At 51.5% G+C, this 18,168-nt stretch overlaps 4 protein-coding genes across 4 annotated transcripts in view; 1 reads left to right on the top strand and 3 right to left on the bottom strand.

Moving 5' to 3' along the window:
- The window catches only part of PPIL6 (peptidylprolyl isomerase like 6), a 47,178-nt gene extending 43,621 nt beyond the window's left edge, over positions 1–3,557 (bottom strand). Inside the window, exon 1 of the mRNA XM_049771219.1 lies at positions 3,364–3,557. Within this exon, the coding sequence (XP_049627176.1) occupies positions 3,364–3,471 (108 nt within the window). The 5' untranslated portion in view covers positions 3,472–3,557. The remainder of the gene's footprint in view (positions 1–3,363) is intronic.
- SESN1 (sestrin 1) overlaps positions 1–18,168 on the bottom strand; it is a 595,113-nt gene that overhangs the window by 491,630 nt on the left and 85,315 nt on the right. The window lies entirely within an intron of this gene.
- SMPD2 (sphingomyelin phosphodiesterase 2) lies at positions 4,171–6,813 on the top strand. The gene is made up of 10 exons (XM_049771200.1): positions 4,171–4,232; positions 4,420–4,516; positions 4,636–4,712; positions 4,947–5,040; positions 5,159–5,248; positions 5,496–5,578; positions 5,680–5,812; positions 5,901–6,005; positions 6,153–6,306; positions 6,411–6,813. The coding sequence occupies exons 1-10, from the start codon at positions 4,183–4,185 to the stop codon at positions 6,797–6,799; spliced, it is 1,272 nt and encodes a 423-aa protein (XP_049627157.1). The 5' UTR covers positions 4,171–4,182; the 3' UTR covers positions 6,800–6,813.
- On the bottom strand, positions 7,002–16,933 carry MICAL1 (microtubule associated monooxygenase, calponin and LIM domain containing 1). The gene is made up of 24 exons (XM_049771232.1): positions 16,595–16,933; positions 16,297–16,504; positions 15,941–16,045; positions 15,252–15,356; positions 15,000–15,155; positions 13,664–13,764; positions 12,740–12,997; positions 12,338–12,453; positions 11,876–12,002; positions 11,662–11,740; positions 11,079–11,244; positions 10,660–10,850; positions 10,454–10,542; positions 10,099–10,140; positions 9,809–9,892; positions 9,555–9,711; positions 9,274–9,350; positions 8,569–8,830; positions 8,368–8,453; positions 8,038–8,148; positions 7,856–7,949; positions 7,610–7,709; positions 7,453–7,526; positions 7,002–7,139 (listed from the first exon to the last, which is right to left on the bottom strand). Exons 1-24 carry the CDS (start codon positions 16,850–16,852, stop codon positions 7,006–7,008), a joined length of 3,180 nt encoding a protein of 1,059 aa, XP_049627189.1. The 5' UTR covers positions 16,853–16,933; the 3' UTR covers positions 7,002–7,005.

The raw sequence follows: 18,168 nt of genomic DNA on the forward strand, positions 1-18,168 counted from the left end.
GTCTAAAAGTTCTTTTGGTATTTTTTGTTTGTTTAGTTTGGGGTTCAGTCAGATGTGCTCAGGGCTTAAACCTGGCTCTGATGCTTAATGTTTATGCCTAGTAGGGCTCAGGGAACCCTATGAGGTAGCCAGGGCTCAAACTAGGGTTGTCTGTGTGCAAGGCAAATACCTTACCAACAGATGTACCCTTTCTAGTATCTAAATCTGAAAGTTTTTCATTGACGCAAACAATCACACTTTTTTGTAAGTTAGTGTTTGCTGTAGAATGGCCTTCATCCAGATTAGGAGACATGTTATATTTATTCTTCACAAATCTACATACTTGCCATTAATTAGGCTTTTGGGATTGCTTACAAATGATCAGAATGCAAATATATTTCCATTTAATAAACTAGAACTAAATTTATAAAGATAAGCTTTCCAATTCAAATAGAATCGTAATTATCAGAAGCATAATAAAGAAAAATTAGGGTCAGGAAATGAGCTCAAAAGGCTCTAGTGTGTGGTTTGCATGTGGGAGGCTTAGGTTCAATCCACAAACACTGTTAGAAGAGACCCCCAAGCACAGAGATCAGAGTAGTTCCTGAGTACCACAGGTGTGACTTAAAATCAGAGAAATAAAATAAAAAAATTAACATTTTAATAGAAACAACACTACTGAATAAAATGAGTATTTAACACAATAATGGCATTGTTTTAATTCTACAACTGGGATTGGAGAACTACGCTCAGTGGATCTGAACCAGAAACCTTTTTTTTCCTTAAGGGGAGAGGACGAATGAAGTCCTTCACTGCCACAAATGATGCAGTCACATTTCCCACATTTGGGGAAATTGCAGTGTGGAATGTGTAAGCCTTGCCCTGGGAAAACCACATTTGTGATCATGGTTTCTCACTACTAGGTTAAGCAGTTCTTTGCCTTTTTCTTTTAGTTTTTTTTTTGGGGGGGTGAGGGGGTGGTGGTGGCCACACCTGGTGGTGCTCAAGGCTAATCCTGGTACTCAGAGGACCATGTGACTCAGAATGTCCAAGTCTCCTGAATGTCACCTGTACTTTACTCAGTCCATTAAGATGTCACTCCTGCTCATAAAATTTGATTTTTAAAACATGAAGGCAAAAATAAATGCTCCTGTTTTTAAGCAGTTGAAAAAGTTTAGAAAAGATCTCATTTGATAACATGTGAAATTATATGCAAGTCAAATTTCAGGGTCCATAGTAACTTTTCATTCGTTTGCAAGCTGCCTGTGAGTGATTTCACACTGTAGAACAGACTGAGAACCCATGATCCAGAGGCCTGATAACTTACATCTGAGTTTACAGAAAAATAATTGCCCAGCAGAGCCAGAGATAGTATGGTGCATAAGGCACTTGCTTTGTGATGGCTTCCTGGGTTCAATCCCTTGGCACCATATATGGTTCTCTGATCTCCATCAGGAGTGAGCACAGAGACAAAAGCATCCCTGAGTACTACTGGGTGTGGTTCCCCTTCCAAAAAAATTGCTAATGTCTTTACAATGAGGAGTGGGCCCTAAATAGTGCTTTCAGAAAAAAAAGAACTAAGAGAAACAAAGTGGGTAAAAATCCTTTAAAATTACTCAATACAATTTTTATTTTCTACCACTTTTCATAATTCAGATAAGAATTTCAGGGTCCAGAGTGAAAGCAGTGGTGGGATGTTTTGTTTGCCTTGTATGCGGCTGATACAGGACAGACCTTGGTTCCATCCCCTGGTGTCCCATATGGTCCCCAGAGCCAGGAGTAACCCCTGAGTGTCACAGGGTGTGGCAAAAAAAAAAAAAAAGGAATTTCACAGACTTCTGATTTTTTTCCCTCTGAATCTTGATGTATGATTTCCTTATGTTTCACAAATTACCACTTTATTGATTTGATGTAATTACAAAATTTTCTCTTAACTGTGGGCTTAGAGCAGTCAAGTTTTTTTTTATTTTTTAATTTAATTTCCACTTGGAAACATTTCATGTCAAGTTCCAATTGGGACTTTAGGAGACAAATGACGCTGATTTTTATGGATGGTGCTGGAATTCAACCCAGAGCCAATCAGGTATGCAAATAGTCTACCAGCAAACACACACATGCTGGTTCTTCTAGTGATTTTGAAGGCAAGAAACTGGCATAACCTTGGAGCAATAGGTCATGCGTTGCATACTGCAGAATTAGTGACTTAACCAAGTTCTCCCAGCTAGTGTTTTCCCGTATTGTCAGCGCGTTTAGGAACAAAAGGTTCGATTATCCACTCATCTATAGTAATTTATTAAGGGCAGGAGAGAATGCTCAAGCCGCTGGAGCTCAGCTAGGAAAGCTGTAGCAACATGATCTGCAGCAACATGTGGTCCCCTAAGCCTGAACAGGAGTGACAACCAACTACCAACCTAGAGTACACTTCCAGGGGTGAAACTCCCCCACTCCCCCAAAATAAAATAAATTCCTTAAGCACTTGATTGAACTGTAATGTAAAGCTGCTATAGAACATTTTAAAAGAACAAAATCTTACCGAATGAATAGTTTAAAATCTTTTGGTTTTTGGTATTGTTTTTCTTTTTAAATCAGTTGCATGGTCAGACAACTTCCAAGTATTGTCTCACGAATTTAAAAATCTTACACAGAATAATCTTACACGCATACAAGTTACATAGAATAGTCTCACTCATCTATGGGCTTTAAGAAAAAATTAAAGACACTGAAATAATTCCCAGAGATGAGGGCCGGAAGGACTGGCTCAACATATGAAGCTCACCACAAAGAGTGGTGAGTGCAGTTAGAGAAATAACTATGCTGAGAACTATCCTAACAATGCCAATGAGTGAGGGATGTGGAAAGCCTGTCTGGAATACAGGGGGGAGGTGGGGAGGGAAGAATTAAGGGCATTGGTGATTGCACGGGTGAAGGGGGGTGTTCTTGTATGACTGAAACCCAACTACGATTACATTTGTAATCACGGTGTTTAAATAAGTAAATTATTTAAAAAAAAAAAGACAGGATGAGTAAACCCAAAGTCTCATCTTACTTTGCAATTTATTTACACAAGGATAAAAAATAAAAAAAACTCTAAGTTGATCAAAATAAATCAATGTGGAAATAAGTGCAAAATAAAACACCTTAAAAATCGAGGTGGCTATGCAAATAGAGGCATGCCCTTTACCAACAGCAGCGTTCTGATCTCTTGCTGGGACCAGCGCCCCTCTTCAGGTCTTCTTTCTCGAAGGGAACACCCCTTGCAGCCCTCCGTAGGCCCCTGCTGGCACGGGTCGGTCCATCCCGACAGTGGGTCCGGGCACAATCCCAGCCCCTCCCCGCCCTCGCCGGGGCCACCCTCAGGCGCGAGGTCCTTTCAGCCGGGTTTACCTCAGCCGTGCTCTTGGCTATCTGAAAGCCGGCGCTTTTGAAGAGCCCCACCACCTTCACCCGCAGCGGCTGCTCGGGCGGCTTCTCGGTACAAGCTGGGGCCGCCATAGAGAGCCCTAGTCGCGCGCGACACGTCCGGAGGCAGCGCGCGGGGATGCCCCGCCGGAGAAGAAACACCGCGCGTCACCCGGGCAACCCCAGGCCCCGCCCCGCCCCGCTGCTCAGGGGGAGGGGCGTGGCCACTGGGGGTGGGCGGGGCTCAACGAGAATGGGCGTGGCGAGCTGCGGTGGGCGGGGGGAAGACTGGAGGGAAATCGGGCCGAGGGGCGTGGCGAGGGCCGAGGTTCACTCTTCGGAAATCTGAACCTGTGGCTGAGTGAGCTACGAGGCCAGAGGCGACCGGAAGCGCACTGGCAGGCCCGAAGGGAGGGGGAGTTCCGTGACTGCTAGCTCGTCTCGGGTCTCCTCTGGGGCCTCGCCGTCCATCCATCCCCATCCATCCGCATCCATCCCCATCCGCCTCCATCCGCATCCCCGCCGCGGCCTTCCCCGCCCGCCCGTCGAGCCTAGTTTGGCCGCGCGCCGCTCGCATTTCCTGGGCCGCCAGTTTGGAGCCTGCCTCCGTTGCCGGGGCAACACGGAAGTCGGCCCGGGCGAGCGCTCGCCCAGGCAGGCCGGGCCTCGGAGGCGGGGGCCCTTGCGCGGCTAGGGACGGGCCGGGCCGGGACGGGACGGGAAGGGCCACCTGTGCCGACGCTCCGCCCGGGCCTGAGCCGAGACCTCGCCGGCGTCCCCTCCGAGGCTTCGCCGCCCCGCGCCATGAAGCCCAACTTCTCGCTGCGACTGAGGGTCTTCAGCCTCAACTGCTGGTGAGTGAGTGGGTCGCTCCGCATCCTCCGGAGGTTTTGCTCCCCGTCAGGCCCCGCCTCGGCCCAGTAAGGGGGAGCTGCGGAGCGGATGGAGGGGGATCCTCCTCTTCGACGTTCAGGATCAGCTCTCGCCATGAAAGAAGAGGCTAAAGGGCCGAACCCCACCTGCCCGGCCTCTCGCCCCCAGGGCCATTCCCTACCTGAGCAAGCACCGGTCAGACCGCGTGAAGCGCCTGGGGGACTTTCTCAACATGGAGAGTTTCGATCTAGTGCTGCTGCAGGAGGTGAGAGCTGCACAATTCAGAGGACATGATTGGGGAGCAGTGTCCGGGGTGTGGGGGGGTGACTGGAGTTCCTGGCGCCCTCTCCCCCTCCCCGGTATCCGCGCCCCTTGGCTTGGCAGGTGTGGAGCGAGCAGGATTTTCAGTTCCTGAGACAGAAGCTGCTGCCCACCTACCCGGCTGCACACTACTTCAGGAGGTGAGAAAGCCAGCCCCGGGCATCCAGCCTCCTGGCCCGCACTTCGGACCCTGCCCGGGCTTGCACCTGCCTCCCACACTCTGACTCCCCACCCCCGATGCCTCAGGAGGAGCCTGTACTTAAGGGACTACTTCTGCCCTGTCCCACCAAGTCGCTTTGAGCTTCCTGTGGAGGAGAGGAAGGGCTTGGGGTTCTTCCTGCTTTTCTGCTAGTAAAGCAGGATTTGGCTTGCAGTGGCGTCATTGGCAGCGGCCTCTGTGTCTTCTCCAAACACCCGATCCAGGAATTCACCCAGCACGCGTACACCCTCAATGGCTACCCTTACATGGTGAGATGGCCGATCCCCAGCCTTTGTTCCCCATGTCTGAGTCCCACCAGGAAAAGGAGGCTGCCAGGCACTGGGACCAGGGTCCCGGGTCCCGACTCGTGCTCCTTTCGACTTGTAGGTGCACCACAGCGACTGGTTCTGCGGGAAGGCAGTGGGTCTGCTGGTGCTCCACCTGAGTGGGCTGGTGCTCAACGCCTACGTGACCCATGTGAGTGAAAGGCTGGCACAGGCAGAAAGAGAGGAAACAATTTCAGGCAGTCTGGAGGGGGTGGAGGATAGGATCTCTTGAGGTCAGTTGGCAAGGCTTATATATTCGTAGATGCCAAATACCGTGCCAAAAAAAAAAAAATCAAGTCAAACCAAATTTGCCAAAAAATCAAGTGGCAGACAAAGATTGATGGAGCACCTCTGGAACCCTTAGCTTCATGTACTCTCCTGTCCCCTCTCTCTCTCAGCTCCATGCAGAGTATAATCGACAGAAGGACATCTACTTAGCACATCGCGTGGCCCAAGCTTGGGAACTGGCCCAGTTCATCCAGTGTGTGAGCCTGGGCTCATTGCGGGGGAGGTGGGGAGGAGGCCCTACTTACTGGGGAGCTGGCTAGGGAACTTTCTACCTAATCGGCCTGGTTTCCCTAGTCACACATCCAAGAAGGCTGACGTGGTTCTGTTGTGTGGGGACCTCAACTTGCACCCCAAGGACGTGGGTTGCCGCTTGCTGAAAGAGTGGACGGGTCTGCAGGATGCCTACCTAGAGACTCGGGACTTCAAGGTTAGGGCATGCCTGCCTCTTTCCCCATTTGCACCCCAGCTTCTCACCCATCCAGTCACATCCTAACGTAACTTCTCCTTTCCCTTAGGGCTCTGAAGAAGGGTGTACTATGATTCCAGAAAACTGCTATGTCAAGCAGCATGAGTTGGAGCCATTCCCCTCAGGCATTCGCATTGACTATGTGCTTTTCAAGGTCAGGCCTCCAGTGTGGCGCTGTACCCAGCATGTCTGGGCTAATCCATCCACTCACTAGAGCCTAGACATGGAGGTGGCTTAAGGATGTGGCAGTTGGGGAAGTAGATCTGATCTCTGAGTTTCTCTTTGCACTGCCCTTTATCAGGCAATTTCTGGGTTCTACATCTCCTGCAAAACTTTGAAAACCACCATAGGCAAGGACCTTCACAACGGCAAGCCCCTCTCTGACCATGAAGCCCTGATGGCTACTCTGTGTGTGAGACACAGCCCCCCACAAAACAACCCCAGCCCTGCCCCCGGTGAGTCAGCTCCCTCAACTCTGACCCTTGATGCTTCCCCCCAACCTTCCAGGCAGTACCCTACTCTGACCCAGTCTCTCCCATTCTCTTGCTTTGCTTTCTAGGATCTCTGGAACAGCCATTATTGATCAATGTGATGAGGGAGGCCTGGACCGAGTTAGACTTGGGCATGATGCAAGCTCGATGGTGGGCTACCTTCGCTGGCTACGTGATTGGATTAGGGCTGCTGCTCCTGGCACTGCTCTGTGCCCTGGTGGCAGGAGGGGGTGTCAGGGAAGTTGCCATATTGCTCTGGACCCCCAGTGTTGGGCTGGTGATGGTGGCTGGTGCAGTCTATCTCTTCCACATGCAAGAAACCAAGAACTTGTCTCGAGTCCGGGCAGAGCTCCAGTATTTTCTGGGAAGGGCAAGGGAAACCCAGGAACTTAGCCACACATCTCAGCCAACTCAGTTCCTGGGGCAGCAGGAGGGAGACGGAGCCGAGGAGCAATAAAGTTGAACACCAGGTGGTGCTGCCTTTTCCTTGTAGAGATGGTGATTTGGGTAATGGTCAGCGATGATCATGTTTCTCCTTCACATATCTCCCACCTGCAGGCAGCCCATGCTATACTCATGGTGGAACCATTTTATTATATATAGAATATATAATATAAACATCACAAAATAACAAGTGCTGTCCTGGGAGCCTCCCACCCTCTGCTAGCCATGAGTCTGCTCGCTGAGCCTGCGCTCCTCCTGGAAGCGGATGAGGCTATCTCTTTCATTCACCACTCTGAGCAGTTCCTGTAGGACCTTTGCCTCTTCCTGCCGATCAGCATCTGTCTTTAGTAACTCTGAAAGAGGAGATAAAGCCTTGGCCTGAGCAAGGTAGCCAGAAAGCCAGGCCATGAGCTAAAACACAGCCTATGTGACTCCTACCATCTAGCTCTGCTCCCTGGTCTGTCAGATGAATCTGGCCAATAGTAAGCAGTGGTTGCCCAGCAACCACTTGGTCCATTGAATGGTTCACATGGAACCAAGATCATTTGGGGCTCAGAGCCAAGTGCCCTGGGGCACAGAATCAAACCCTAGTGCAGGGTCAGTGTTTAGGAATCTGGGGCTCAGGACACAAGGCCTTGAGCTTGCTTTTCCCCACAGATAGCCTACCTTCCCGGTTCATGTAGCCACGGAGCTCCTGGTCCAGGTGCCTCTGTTTCTCTTCCAGATTCAGCTCTCGCATTCTGCAAAGAACAGGAAAAGAGATTCCCGAATGCAGGGAGTCCCAGAAACTGGCTGGGGCCTAGCACTACTCCCACCTGCTTACGTGATCATGAGTTCAGCTTCCTCATTCAACAGGCTGTTCTTCTTTTGAACAAGCTGTAAAAGCTGTTCGGTCCATAATTTCTTTTGCTTCTCTGGGGATTCTATTGGAAGAAGTGGGGACATAGTGATCAGGTGGCCTCCAGTCCTGAGTATAATGAATTACATCTAATTTGAGGGCTAAACAGTGCTAGAGGCAGAGGAGGGAAGCTGTGTGAAGATACTCCCCCATCTCCCTGTCTTCACTCACTGCTCTGATTCCTTAAGGCCAGTTCCACCTTCATGCCCTCAGCTTCCAGCTCCTTGATAGCAGCTTCAATCTCATCCTGTCTCCGCTGAATGGCCTGAGAGGCACAAGACAGACGGTTCCAGAGTCTTCAGAGTGCTCAGGAACAGAGTACTAGGGAATTCCAGGAATCTCTGAAACTTAACCTGTGCCTTGCAGAACCGTTTCATTTCCTCTTCCTTGGCGCGGCGCAGCAGAGTGCGATGCCATGTCGGGTACTTGCTCTTGTCAGAATTCTCAGCCATGACCAGCAGAGCCTATATCAGGCAGGGGCAGGCCAGTCAGGCTGAGTGCTTGGCCCTGCACTCATTTAATTTAATGGGGCAGGAAGTAGAGTACATTCTGGTAGGAAAGATGGAGGCTGAGAAGGGACAGTCTGGGTAGGGAAACATTCCTAGGGCAGGAAGTCTAGTGTAGCTCTCCAGAGATTGTGGCATAGGGAGGGCAGAGGAAGTGGCCAAGTTCCCACCACTTACATCCCAGGCTAAGTCTGAAGTTGCGATTTCCTCTTCCTCATCACTGGAGGAGGCACTCTCTTCTTGCTCAGTCTCCATGGCCTCAACTGAACAGAGAAGTAGCCAAGGATTTCCCCTTATAAAATCCCCAGACTTCCTTCAGGAAGTCTACTGCTGTCCCCTCTCACCACCCTGGGTCTGAATATCTGCGTGGAGTGTTACCTTGAGTCTCCTGGGCTGGCATTCCCCAGCCCACAAAACTGCTCTCCAAGGCCTGACGGGCTAGTTCATTGTAGCTTCGAGGAGGCTTGGGCGGAGCTTCCATTTCTGGGTCAGGGGTAATGTGCAGGGAGGAGAGCTGTTGGCGCTCTGGGCTGGAAAGGCGCAGTGGCCTGCGAATGGGCAGGCTGGGGTCTGGGACAGGACTGGGCCTTAGGGTAGAGGGGCTCGATGGCAGGCTGCTGTCACCTGGCATGGGGAGCTCCTGGGAAAGTAATCAGGCAGTGTGGTTAGTCACCTTACCTGCCTAGTGAGGAAGCAAAGCTGCCTCGTGGACATATGGGAGCCTGGAGTTTCCTTCACTTAAAGTAGAGGATCCCAGACTTACTGGTCTACCCTATTCAGAAAAAGTTATAACACCCCCCTAGAAACCTGCCTTTTGTCAAACTGCTTACTGTCAAATGAACTGAGGCTTCTGTTGCTCCCCCTCTACTGTTCCAGCAAACACTCCTTCCAGCCCCCCACAATGGCATTGCACACTTTGACACAGTTTACAGGAGTACTCCAGGCAGGCAGTGTTCTAGACTGGCAGTGCATCATTAAGAAACAAGGCCAACACCCTCAGACCTGGCTTTCTAGGGAAGGTGCAGGCATCCCAAGCTGGGCTGAAGCCCCATTTCCTGTCCTGCCACTGCTCAAAACTTTCACCTGGCTCTCAGGGCCTCGGTGGCCATCTTCCTCTTCATTGTCAGGCTGGGGCAGATGCTGGAGGCAGTAGAAATGACCTGGGAAGGGTGGAGAGGGGGCTCACATGATGTCCCCCCAGGAGAGTGGGGAGATGATGCTCTGCATTTGCATCTGGATTTCCAATAGCCCCCTACTTTGTCAGACCCGCACATTTGGAAGATTCTGAGCCTGTCCCTCTCATTCCTCTGTGAACCCTCTACCTTCAAGTTCCTGGCCCTCTGAAAGCTTCCCAATTCACTCACCATCTTCCAGGTGCTGCTGGTAGCCACCTGGCCACAACGTAGCCTCACAGACATGGCAGCGGAAGCAACTCCGGTGGAAGAAATGGCCGTCAGCACAGAGACGTTCCAGGATATAGAGCTGCTCCCCACAGAGGGCACACACATCCCCAGCCTCAGCCTGTACCAACCCACAGATCACAGTGTCAGCTGCAGAGTCCCGCCTTTGCCTAGAAATTACTGTGCTGGCCTGCTCCACAGAGGCCCTGGGTCCTCACCTCCTGGGGCTGGGCTGGGGGTGTGAGGGGTACAGTGGTCTCTGCCACTGGAGGCTCCTCAGCAGTCGGGCTCTCAGCCTTTACCTAAGAAGATACATGCTTGGACCATGATCTGGGGAGTTGGAGGTAGAGGGAGTAGGACTTGTTGGGAATTGGACTGATAGGGAATGCAGGAAGGGCAACAGATGAAGGATTCCAGCTCCTGAGATGGGGGAGGGAAGTCAGAGGAATAGTATTAGGAAAGGGGACAGAGACAGTTGGGCAAAGGTCTGTCCAGAACCTGCATTTACCTCTAGACGAGGCTTCTTGCCGCCAGCTTCCTCACCGTTTTCCTACAATAAGCAATGCCCTGAGCATGGGGATTCAGGGCCCCAGACTGCCCCTCCTCTACTTTATTAGTTCTGTGGTTGGGTCACAACCAAGATGCTCTGGGATGACTGCAGGTAGTGACCAAGAATGATCCCTGGTTACTGTGCTCAGGAGTTACTACTGGAAGTACTCAGGGGACCACATACAGTGTTGGGGCCTGAAACCTTGAACTCTTTCCCATCCATCACCCACAGTAAACACATACATATACCCTTACCTGTGCCCAGGAACTCTGGCTAAGAACCCACTGCTTAACCCTACACACCAGTTTCCCACCTGAGAACGGGCGCGTTGCAGTGTCCTCTGCAGTTTACCCAGGAATAGCACAGCACTGGGTGTGCCCAGGGCAGCATTCCTGGCAGGACCTGCAGGGAGATCAGAAACTGTAGCCCTATAATCCAAAAGACCCTCCCCCAGGCTCAGAGCAGCCTCTTCTCACACCTCCTCACCCCACCCTCCTTGCCTGCCTCCCTTCAAGTTACCTGGCTTCTGGAGGAGTCTCTTGAAAGCGCTGTGGAAGGAACTGAGGTAGGCGATGAGGCCCAGTGGATCACTTCCTGTCACCATGGCCTGTGCAGACAACACCTGCGTGATGCCCAGCTCATGCTCTGCAATCTTCATTGCCCAAGATGTAGCTTCTAGTGCCCCCAGATCTTGAAGCTCTGAGGGCTCCCTAAGCAGAAGGAAAAAGAGAGAAGACAGTGGGACGTGTCTGATCCCACTCAAGAGGGGAATGAGGTGAGGGGAGTGCAAAGTTGGGGCCTGAACATGAAAGCTTTTTCTCCACTATACCCCACCACCACCTTCTGATGCCCACAAAGCTGCTCCAATTGAGTTAACGGAGTTAACTGAGGCAGGTGAAGTGACTCAGTGGCCTGCCCAGGCCCTAAGTTCTACTCACAGTAGGTTGGGCTGCAGACTGTGTACCAGGGCACACAGAGCCTTCCCATCAGCCCAGGAAGAAGACAGGTCTGTAACATGGACCCCTGGGTATCCAGCTGTTTGCTCCTGGCACCAGCGAAGCAGCTCCTCCTGGGTATCCACCAGCCCTGTGAGAGGAGGTAGCACTGTACCCAAGCTCGAGCATTCAGAGAGCCCTGTTCTGGGTGTGGGCATGTCTAGGATGTAGAGGTTGAGACCCATCCCTCTGAGAAGCCCATATAATGCTGTCAAAAACAAGCACCAATTCTTTCTCACTAAAACTCCCTGGAATAAAGTGCAATCACCACTGTATAGAGGGCAGTGGACTCCAAATGAGGGAGTCAGGACACTTCAAGCAGAGCACATCCATCACTGTGAGGTGGTAGAAACAGGGTGTGCTCCACCACCCTGTCCCCACTTCCCATGAGGCCCCCTGGCCCACTTCCCAGTACTCCATTCTCCATTCCCTGCACCTGGAGTCTTGAGGTAGCCCCTATTTTCATGATAGTTCCTGCCACTAACTAGGGTGACAAGTGCTGGAACCACTGCCCAGGCTCGCTCACCAGCTGGCATCTGAGAGTCAGTCTCGTCATTCTGTTGCCTTGCAGGCTCCTTGGCAACTACATCATATAGGTCGAGTACCTGAGGTGAATTTTCAGTGAGTTTTCAGACATATGGACCACATACCAGTGGAGCAGAGTCCAGCTGAAGGAAGGGAGAGGTAGGGATAGAGAAGTTGCCCTGGGAAGTCCAGTGTGGGCCACCAAGGGATCTGACCTGGTTCACTGTCACAGCTCGGAGATTCAAGTTGGGGTAGCGGGTGGCTGGGTCCAGCCCATACTGAGCTACGTTTCGATGCATGTTTTCCGGGGATGTCTGTGACAGGAGCTGGTACAGGCTCTCACTGGAGTAGGGGGCCAGGGGACTCATCAGCTGACTCTCATCAAGAGACCTTTCAAGAACTACCAAGCCTTTCTCTGTCTCTCTATGCTCCTGTTATTTTATATATGTATTTTTTTTGGGGGGGTGGCATAGCAAAAGGTGCTCAGGGGTTATTCCTGGCAGGGTCAGAGGACCATATAGGATGCTGGGGGTCAAACCCAGGTCAGCTACATGCAAGGCAAATGCCCTACTCATTGAGCCCTCGTTCTTCTTTTGACCCAGCACTCATACTTCCTTTCTGACCTTTGTTCCCTGGCCCTAGCCACTCCCAACCCTCCTTTCCCCCAAAGACCTCACCGCTCTGCCAACACTTCCAAGGGCTCAGCACCCTCTGCCCAGTGCTTCACCATCCAGGCGGCATCCAAGGCTGCCAAGAAACCCCGGGCCACCCCAGTGCCAAGGGGCCAGAAAGGCTGCAGGGACCAAAGGACAGGAAGAACTTCAGTGAAAGTCTACAGAAAGCTACCTTAAGCTCTGGGATCTCCAAGGTAACAACCCTCACCACATCAGGCAGCCTCTCACCTCTCCCCAAGCTGTCTTTGGCTCTCTTACGATCAACAAAACATTCCACCCCACTTTTCACAGAAGCAAGCCTATGCCCTCAGCAATGGAACCCAGGTGCGACTTTACAGGGAGCAGCTTCTTGACTCCCCAAGAACCAGAAAGCCCTGACCCTGTCCTAATCCGGTAGCACCTCACCTCCACCAGGCAGTCCCCCACCAGCCCCAGCAGCAGACGTGCACCATGTCTCTCCTGCACCCGGGCCGCACTCTCAGCCCGCATCATGCTTGTGAAGTCAAATGCTGAGACATCAGGCCGCCCGTGGGCATCCAGTGCAAACTCCAAGTTCCCCAGCTTGCCATGCGTGGCAAAGTCAGCTGCTTCTCGGGCAAAGCGCTGCAGGGCTTCTGGCACCACATTGTCACTGCTCAGCAGTCGGTCTGTCTCTGGCCAGTCCTGTTTGGTCAATAGATTAGTACCACAAGGATACATGGGGCAGTAATAGTACCCTACACCCCTGGGTGTAACATGGACGTATGGAAACATGTGAAAAGGGAGGGCTAACCTGGATTGCACAATAGCAGAAGGCAGAGTGGTGGGAAGAATTTCATGTCCAGCCTTGTGTTCCTCTGCACCCAACTTCATGTTGGGGGTAAGAGAAGGACTGATCCTATACCTCACTCTGTCTCAAAGCCTAGCACTGCTGCTATTATCACACACTTGCTTTGGACAAGTCCTGAATTTCTTTAGGAATGTTCCACAACATTCATAAGCTGCCTAACTTTACAAAGTATTTGTGAGTAAAACTGCACACAGAACAGTACCCAGCAGCAAGTGTTCCTTTAGATCACCTTTAGTGCTGGATGCATGCTACATCCCACACACCAGGACAGGCATCATAAGCAGCTCACCACTGCATTCCTGGGGCAGGGAAAAGGGATAAAGCTCAGAACACTAGGCAAGGTGCTATGCAAATAAATCTTAGGGGAGAACATGTGGGTTGAAAGAAATGCTAACACAAAGGAGGAAATCTTCTCCACACTCGGACTACATCTTAGCCCAGTCTTTAACTCCCAGGCCCTATCACCTCTCACCCTCCCCGTTCCAGCACCCAAGCCTCACCTGACGCAGCACCCCAAGCCGTAACAGGCACTGCTTCTTGGCGGTCATCACAAAGTAGTGAGTATCATCCTTGTAGTACACGATGTTCTCCAGATCAATGCCTGAAGGGACAAGCAGAGCTTGGAAGATAACTCCTTCTCTTCTGGCCAGGATGGGGATCATATTCAGTGGTGCTAAGGAGCCATTCCCAGTTCTCTGTCCGGGGTCATTCCTTGGTGGCTTGTAGGGGAACATGTAGTGCTGAGTGTGGACTGTGTACTCAGCCATGTGCTCTCCCTTCAGTCTCTCCTCAGGTGTCACTCTCCAACCTTTCAGCCATACTTGACCTCTGAGAGCTGAGATCACAGCTCAGTCTGTGGTGGGGAGTCCCTCCAAAGGGACCCAGAAGTTTTGGGGGCATAGTGGTTCAAATGCCTCAGGCTCAGGAGGCCTGAAGCCTTGGATCAAAAGACACAGGAGGAGCAGCCAATAGACTTGTCTACTTCATGGCCACATGTTTGTGATAACAGCTGGCATCCCAAACTGGGGTGTGCACACCCTGAGGGTGTGGTAGTGTAGAGTCAAAGTCAGTACAGAATATTTTCTTTTTCCTTTTTTGTTTTTGGGCCACACCCAGCAGAACCAAAGGGCTACTTCCAGCTCTGTATTCAGTGCAGTACCAGTATGGAAGCCAGGTGTCCCGCTTGCAGTATAAGTGCTCAGTCCACTGAGCTATTTCCTCAATCCACCTCAGAAAATTTTTTGAAGTTCCACTTTTACTTTGAATTGATCTCAATTGGGGGTGGTGGGGTCACATCCAGCAGTACTCAAAGATTACTCTTGGCTCTGTGCTTAGGGATCACTTTATGGGATTCAGGGGACCATCGGTGGTATTGAGGATCAAAAAACCTCAATAGAGATATCTCATTGTCCTTGCATGCAGAAGGACAGTGGTTCGAATCCCAGCATCCCATATGGTCCCCAAGCCTGCCAGGAGTGATTTCTGAGTGTAGAGCTAGGAGTAACTCGTGAGTGCTGCCAGATGTGACCCAAAAACCAAAAAAATAAAAAATAAAAACCCAGGTTGGCTGCATGCAAAGCAAGTATTCTGCTCACTGTCTGGCCCTTGGTCAAATTTTTTATATGAAAGCATGTATAAAGCATCACAAAGCAAAACTCTACATTTTCTGAGAGTCTTCATGGGGTGGGAGGATTTGAGAACAGTGTCAATCAAGTCTCCAGGAACACTGATTATTTCCTCTTTGCTGCCAAGCCCATAGGATCAAAAGTGTACAATTCCTAGACCAAAAGTCAAGTTTGTGAGGGGAGAGTGTCCTGGGAAGAGGGTACTGCTGACCTGTAGCTTTGAGCAGGCTCTGGAAGAACTTCTGGTTGTAGATCCTTGCCACACCGCTGATCTCCAGCACCTGAGTCTCTTCTACTGTGCGCCCATTCACAAAGTTAGCTGTGATACCAATGGCCAGCTTGCCACGCATTTCTCTCACTACAAAGCCTGGTGAAGTAGTAAAGGGGAGGGGAGGAAGATGAGGGAAGAAAGATACCGGAGGGGCCTAGGATGCTGACTTCTTCAAGGAAAGGGATCACTCACCTTCAGGGATGAATTTACCTCCAGCTGCAGAGATAAGGACGTCAAATTCATAGTTGGCCAGCTGGGCAGGAGGGCTGGGCTGGAGGTGGGCACGCCATCCACTCCCTGCAGCAGGAATGTGAGAGGCACAAGAGCCAGTGAAAGAGTTAAAATCATCTATTGGGGATCTTCAGTTTAACACATTGATGCTATTGGTACAATTTATTAAACCACATTCAAGTATGAGCCCACCAGTGATATGCACTGGTATCATATTTATTTATATATGTTTATTTATTTTGCTTTTGGGGGCCATATCCAGTAGTGCTCAGGGGTTACTCCTGGCTTTGCACTCAGAAACTGATCCTGGCAGGCTCGGGGGAACCATATGGAATTTCGGGGATTGAACCTGTGTTGGTCACGTGCAAGGCAAAACCCTATCTGCTGTGCTATCGCTCCAGCTCCAGTATCATATTTAAAAGCAATAATATAATGCCTATCAAGACATTTCACCATAGCCACAGAAAGTCAAGAAGAACAGAAATATTCCCTCTCTTCTCTATTTCCTTGCAGCTTCTTGCATTGAGGTTCTAGGGATTAGCACAAAGCCACCCTTGTGGACATGGAGATGCAAGTGACTCCAAACCCCATCTTGCAGCTTCCCCAGACCAGGATCTCATTGGAAGATGCAGGAGCAAGGAAGTACTTACCCTTATGGGGAGGAGGCTGGAGGCCAGTGAAAGATATGCCCCAGTGAACTTCTACCCCCAACAGTAATGCCACCTTCAACAGAAGTAACTGAAGCTGCCGTATGCCTGGAAGGGAAAGGCTAATAGGAACCCACATCCCAGAACCACACATGCCCCTGCTCAGATCTGGAGCAGGTACTGCCGGTCCAGGTACTTAGCAGCTTTGGGACTTGAGACTTGAAGGTCACTAGGCTGAAATAACTCTAGTCCCCCTTGCCTCTTAGTTGATCCAGTAGTCCCCTTCCCCAATCTCCACCTGTCATGTGGATCCAGCTCCCCCATCCTCTGCCCCTCTTTGAGTGCCCATGGATGCTCACTGATGTGGTCCAGGGTTCCTGTGCAGAAGCGCCCATAGAACTTCTTGGCACCAAGGGCCCGAAGGTCATGGATAGTGAAGGGCCACAGGTGCAGGACATTGTGACGAGAAAACTTCCGGCGTTTCTCTACCAGCACCACACGGGCTCCTAGAAGCGCCAGCTCCACAGCTGCCCGCAGCCCACAAGGCCCAGCGCCCACCACAAGACACTGCAAGCAGAAGATGAGGGATTGTGTGTGCTTCCATCCACTGCCCCATCTTGCTGCTCTCTATGTCTCATCCTAGGTCCCGGAACCTACCTTGGTATGGGTGCAGGACTGGCCCTGCTGGTACACTGGCTGGCTAGCTCGCTTGTCTAACTTAGTCCAGAGAGACTTTGCATTCCAGTTGTTGAGTTGGGCCTTGATCTTGTGGTACATGGGCAGCCCTCCGCCAGGCTCCACTCCCAGAGTGTTGCAGAGTTCTTGGAAGCTGCTCAACACATCCTGGCACAGCTGGGCTTGTAGGAAGCTCTCAAAGTGAGTGTGGGCTGGGGTGGTGGAGGTGGGGGGCGCCATGGCTCCCCTGAAGCTCCCAGGGCTAGCCTGGAGAAGCTAGGCAGAGATTGTTGCTGCTACAAGGGAGGAAAGAGAAGGGGAGGGGACTGGAACAAAAATAAAGGAGAAAAGGAAGGGGAGGAGAGGAAAGCAGGCTGCTGGCCAGGAGCTAGGCTCCAGTCCCATCGGCTCTAGGCTCTGCCTCCCAGCCTCCACTTCCAACCCTCCTCTCAATATGCTCCAAAGACAGCTGTTGTCGCTCCCACCCTAGAGAGTCTTGCCAATTTTGGAAATGAAAACTCAATTGGCCTGGGTAAAGAGGGCATGTGGGAAGCCATTGAGTCATCCCCAGATGGTAAATTGTGCTCCAGGGCTAATACACTGGATAACAATTTACCCCCACCCTTTCTCTGGCCCATGAATGTCTCAGAAGTGGGGAGCGAGGTGGTCAGCTGAGACTCTGCCTGACGTGTGAACAAAGAGATCCGAGACTTGCAACCTCAGCTGCAGGACACACAAAACATCTCTGATGGCCTCTGCCATTCTGGGTGGGGTGTTATCTTCTGACTGGGCAAAGTTTCCTTCCAGGCACTGGTGTAAGCTGGAGGCAGTAACCTCCAGCAGTAGGTAGGTAGGTTCCACTTCCTACTACCCAAGCTCTCTGCACTAAAAGCCCAACAGAGATGATGGAGGGCTGAGTGTATTTCTGACTCACTGTGGTCAAAACACTTCCCCTGTGACTTGGTCTGTCGCGGGGGCCCCTGAAGACTGGTGGGGGGAGGGAGACACCAGCGGTGAGGGTCTCCCCTCCAGGTCTCTCCACCCTTCTTCACTACATTCAGCCCCATATTTCAATAGCTCTCCCAGGAATCTCTCTGGACAAGGCTTCCCTTGTCCCCATCTCCCGCGCTGGGCCTCCCACTCAAGGATGACTTTCTCACACCAAGACCCGGAAGGATCAGTCAGAGGGGGTTGCCCATGGTGGAGTTAGGGGAGGTGAATGGCAGAGGTTGAGGGTGGTCCCTGGGGCTAAACCTCCATCCAAGCAACCCCTCTCCCCCACATTGAGTCGCCCCCCATCCCACCGCTCCCACTTGAAGCCCTACAGGCTGTCCAGAGGCGGGAGGGGTTGACCAAAGTCACCAGCTGCGGGTCAACGGGACAAGGGCGCATGGAAAGTCAGGAAGGGCAAAGATTTCTCTTGGGATGTAAGTGGGGGGAATGGAAGAAAGAAATCCTCAGCCTAGGGGATAGGGGGAGTCAAGGGGGGCTGTTGGAAGGGGCGATCTAGAGTGCAAACGCCTGGCACAGGACGTGGTGGATGGAGAGGAGGCGCT

Source organism: Suncus etruscus, chromosome 4, assembly GCF_024139225.1.
Source record: "Suncus etruscus isolate mSunEtr1 chromosome 4, mSunEtr1.pri.cur, whole genome shotgun sequence".
In the NCBI taxonomy this organism is placed as follows: domain Eukaryota; kingdom Metazoa; phylum Chordata; class Mammalia; order Eulipotyphla; family Soricidae; genus Suncus; species Suncus etruscus.